The sequence below is a fragment of the Triticum dicoccoides genome, chromosome 2B, assembly GCF_002162155.2.
Source record: "Triticum dicoccoides isolate Atlit2015 ecotype Zavitan chromosome 2B, WEW_v2.0, whole genome shotgun sequence".
Lineage (NCBI taxonomy): Eukaryota > Viridiplantae > Streptophyta > Magnoliopsida > Poales > Poaceae > Triticum > Triticum dicoccoides.
In genome coordinates this window covers 409,540,232-409,544,028 of record NC_041383.1, presented here as the reverse complement: position 1 = coordinate 409,544,028, position 3,797 = coordinate 409,540,232, and the positions used below count along the sequence as shown (strand labels likewise).

The window sequence follows — 3,797 nt, the reverse complement described above, 5'->3', positions numbered from 1 at the left end:
AGATAGTCGCGTCTCTCCTCTGCTCTCTGCCTCTCTCTGTAGCTCTATCTCTTTCTCTCGAACAATGCAAAATGGACAACCAGATAAACACCGAGGGGAAAATAAATTCAAAAATACACTTGGAAAGAAGAGGGTGGCCGCGACAGCCCGGGAATGGAAAAGAGGCGCTCGATCACACGAGTCGTGAAATGTAAACCACAATTTGAATGAAAGCCGTTAATTAGTGTACATATGACAGGCGGAGACTGGAATGCACAAGCGAAGAAGATGGATTTTGCGTACGTATATACAGGTATTTGATGTATTAACATGTGCAAATGCGCATATCCTATCCTATAAATATATGGTGCCGGGTGCGACCGTGCGAGCCACAGCAATGTATACATAGGAGTATCTCTTCAATGATCTGTATCGGATCGATCTCAGTTGCATGCCGCTAGCTGCGTCTTGTGCTTGGCAGCAGAGCTGGGCGAGGGCTTGCGATCATCCATCCTAGCCTCCAGAAGCTTCTCCTGCAGGCTTTGCTTCTGCTTGTGCTTGTGCGGCCCTCGCTCCAATCCTTTGGATTCGTGGCTTCTCTGCCGCTGCTGCTGCGGTTTCACCAAGTAGGATGAGCTGCACCGCTCCCCAACCGGCAATGTCGGGGTGATCAGTGTTGACCTCTGTTCCGATGTCGGCGTCGCCCCTGCAGATCCAGCTGTTTTCTTCCTGCTCTCGCTGATCGCCGACCTCCAGAGCCGCCGTATCAACGCCGTGTTCTTCCCAGTGGCGCCCCTGCTTGGACTTGGATGGTGAACCTGATCAGTGAGCCCGCTGCCTCCTTTGCCATTGGACAACAAGGACGCGTTGCTCGCTCGCGCCACTGAACGGTCGCTGGTACCAGCCGAAGCACAAGAATCACGCCGCCGGTCACGGTCGGGCGTGTCCCAGCTACTGCCACTGCCGTTCTCCAGGTCGGCGGAGCCGTCGAGCTTTTCCAAGAAGATGTCCGTCGCCGGGCTGACGGAGTGAAGGTTGGACGCCGGGCTGCCGCCGCTTGCCGTCCCTTCTCTCCGGCAAAGCTGCTGGAACACCCGATCCACGTCCTCCGGGGCATGAGGGTTCCGATGGCTCAGCTCCTTGACGCCGCGGAGCCGAACGGAGCTCGCCGCCTCGCTGATCATCCGTGCCTCCCGCAACGTGGAGTTGTTGGCGTCGATGCTCTTGCCGTCTTTCCGCAGGAACGACTCCATCTCGGCCTGCAGCCGGTTGAGCTGCGAGTACTTGTGCTCCAGCGCGAGCTTGGCGTCCGAGAGCTTCATCTGGACCCTCTCCTCGCGCCACACCTCCGCCATCTGCAGCATCCGGCGCTCCTCCTCCATCTCCTCACGCATGCCCAGGCATTCGCGCCGCAGGAGCTCCACCTCCGCCTGGTCCTCCTCCACCTCCTTCGTCAGCTCCTCGCACGCGTCCTCCATCATCTCCCGCGCCTTGCGCTCCATCTCGTAGCTCTGCGCCGCCTGCTTCGCCGACGCCTTGGCCTCCGCCAGCTCCTTCACCAGCTTGCCGTTGGCCGCCTCCAGCTGCCGCCGGTGACGCCTCTCCGTCTCGACGTCCTCTTTTGACGTGGCGATCACGTGCTGAGCCTTGTCACGCATTCTGCTCTTCCACGACGCCTTCTCCTCCGTGAGCTTCCTCAGGAACCGCTCCACCTTCTTCCTCATCACGCGCTTCTCGTCCTCGAGCTCGCTGATCCGAGCACGGGCCTTGTCAAGCTCGGCCTCCAGCGCCACCGCCAACGCCGAAGCATGGCCGTGAGCCGGCATTGCACGGGCGTGATGAACATGTGGTGGTAGCCGGCAAGGATCATGTGAAGCCAGCATGTTGTGCAGGCAGACATGCTGCTGGTCCCATTTGGTTGCCTTCTCCATCCAACAACCATATGGTAAGTCCACAGCGCAGGCATCGATCTAATTAATGAATGTGCTTAAGTTAGAACAATCAGCTTATGCATGCCAAGAGAAAACAGAATTATGCAGTGCCTACCTTGTCTAAAATGCTATGATTTCTGCATGCGATTCCGACGCCCAAACCGCACCGCGTTTTGTTGCCATTGCAGAGTTTCGCTTTCCCTTTTCTTCGGTGTCGGGGGCTACGCTGTATCAAGCATTAATTGTTAGTAGCAATCAGAGCCATATATAGAAATCTCCTTAACTAGCTTCAGAGGAAATACAGTAACCGATTCCATGGTTGAAAAATGCTGCTGTTGGAAAGAATCACAGGATTGACAACACGTTACCGCATTCGCCTGGTTTTTGGATTTCCCTGATAATCCACCCACCCGGTTATAAATTTGAAATGTTTCTTTATTTCATGGCATTCAAGACTAGATATGTTGTGTCCTGCACCTGATTTATGATAATGTTCTCTTTTGGGGGAGTATAACTAATAGAGGATTGACAGCAGCAATAGTACGGGGGGTGGTGATCATTTAAAAACAATCATTCTAACTGAAACGCTTCTGATCCTAATCAAACTGAAACGAATAATTGGAGGAAAAAGAAGGAGCAAAATTGGGCCCTGAATTCGCAGACATGCCTACAGCCTAGTAGAAACGAGGAAGAAAGACAATACACAATCGAACCAGATCAGTACCGAACCACATGCCGCCAAAGAAACCAGACATAAAGAGAAGAAACAGAAGATGGCATCAGCAGTCAAAGGAAATCTTTGGGGATCAGAGGTCAAAAGCGCAACCCAATTTTGACCATTGTGTAAGGAAGGATCAGGAAGAACCCGACCCCAAAATAATCTACTCCAGTAACAAATCAAATCAATCTTGAATCAAGGAGAACAATCCCCAAATGGGCGACTCAATCAGAGAGAGGATCACAGCAACGAAACGATGAGAGAGGGAGGCAGCGAGGGCACTCACGGGAGAATGAGCGTCGCGCTGCAGAGGGCCGGGGTTGACCGCCTGCCGCTCGGCGTGGCGGAGCCTCCAGAGCCCGGCGGCGAGCGCCCTTGCCGTGGCGCCGGCGAGCGGCGGCGTCCTCGCCGTGGCGGCATTGTGGCGTCGCCTCAGGTGAGCCCGGATGCCACGGGGGCTCCGGCGATGATGAGTGGCGGAGGGGGTCATGGGATCATGGAGCCGGAGATTGGAAGGTGGCAGGGAGTTATTGGCTGTTGTTGTTTTTGGATGGCAATTTCTTTCTGCATCTGCATGCACATGCCATGTGTGAGGAGACGGAGACCATCACAGGGACAGGAGAGAGACAGACGGATCCTTTTTTCCTTTAACTTAATTCATTTTCATCAGGTATAGTACTAGATCCAGGAGTGACTGTGATTTTGCTATTTATATTAAGATTCTCCATTTTCCACCTTGTCCATTAGTTTTTTTAACACATTACAGACGGGTACACTCATACATACGCACAAACACTCACCCATATGAACGCACACACATCCTATACCTGTGAGCACCTTCGAGAGACTAAGACGACACATCATCATGAGGTTGACGAAGTCGCCACGGATGCCTTCATAGTCGACGGGAACGTCTCCTTGCCGCACATCACCGGAAGGTGCGGAATAAATCCAAAAAAATGCAAGCACCGATGACACTGTCATCCTAACCATCTAACTTCTGGTTTGCACCTTGTCCATTAGTTATTCTTACAACTTGCATTCCATTTCAGGTCATGTTTGACATTTTTTTAGGAAGGGAATTGGAGTTAAGAAAAGTTGAGGTCAGCCTTAAATAATTATAAGTTTTAGTTTTTCTTAGGAAAAAGACAACATAAGTTACGTTCAAG

At 52.5% G+C, this 3,797-nt stretch overlaps 1 protein-coding gene across 1 annotated transcript; it reads right to left on the bottom strand.

Moving 5' to 3' along the window:
• Positions 1 to 220: 220 nt before the first annotated feature.
• LOC119360917 (eukaryotic translation initiation factor 3 subunit A-like) lies at positions 221 to 3,198 on the bottom strand. Its single transcript, XM_037626361.1, has 3 exons — positions 2,915 to 3,198; positions 2,026 to 2,136; positions 221 to 1,949 (listed from the first exon to the last, which is right to left on the bottom strand). The coding sequence occupies exons 1-3, from the start codon at positions 3,116 to 3,118 to the stop codon at positions 423 to 425; spliced, it is 1,842 nt and encodes a 613-aa protein (XP_037482258.1). The 5' UTR covers positions 3,119 to 3,198; the 3' UTR covers positions 221 to 422.
• Between the last annotated feature and the right edge of the window lie 599 nt (positions 3,199 to 3,797).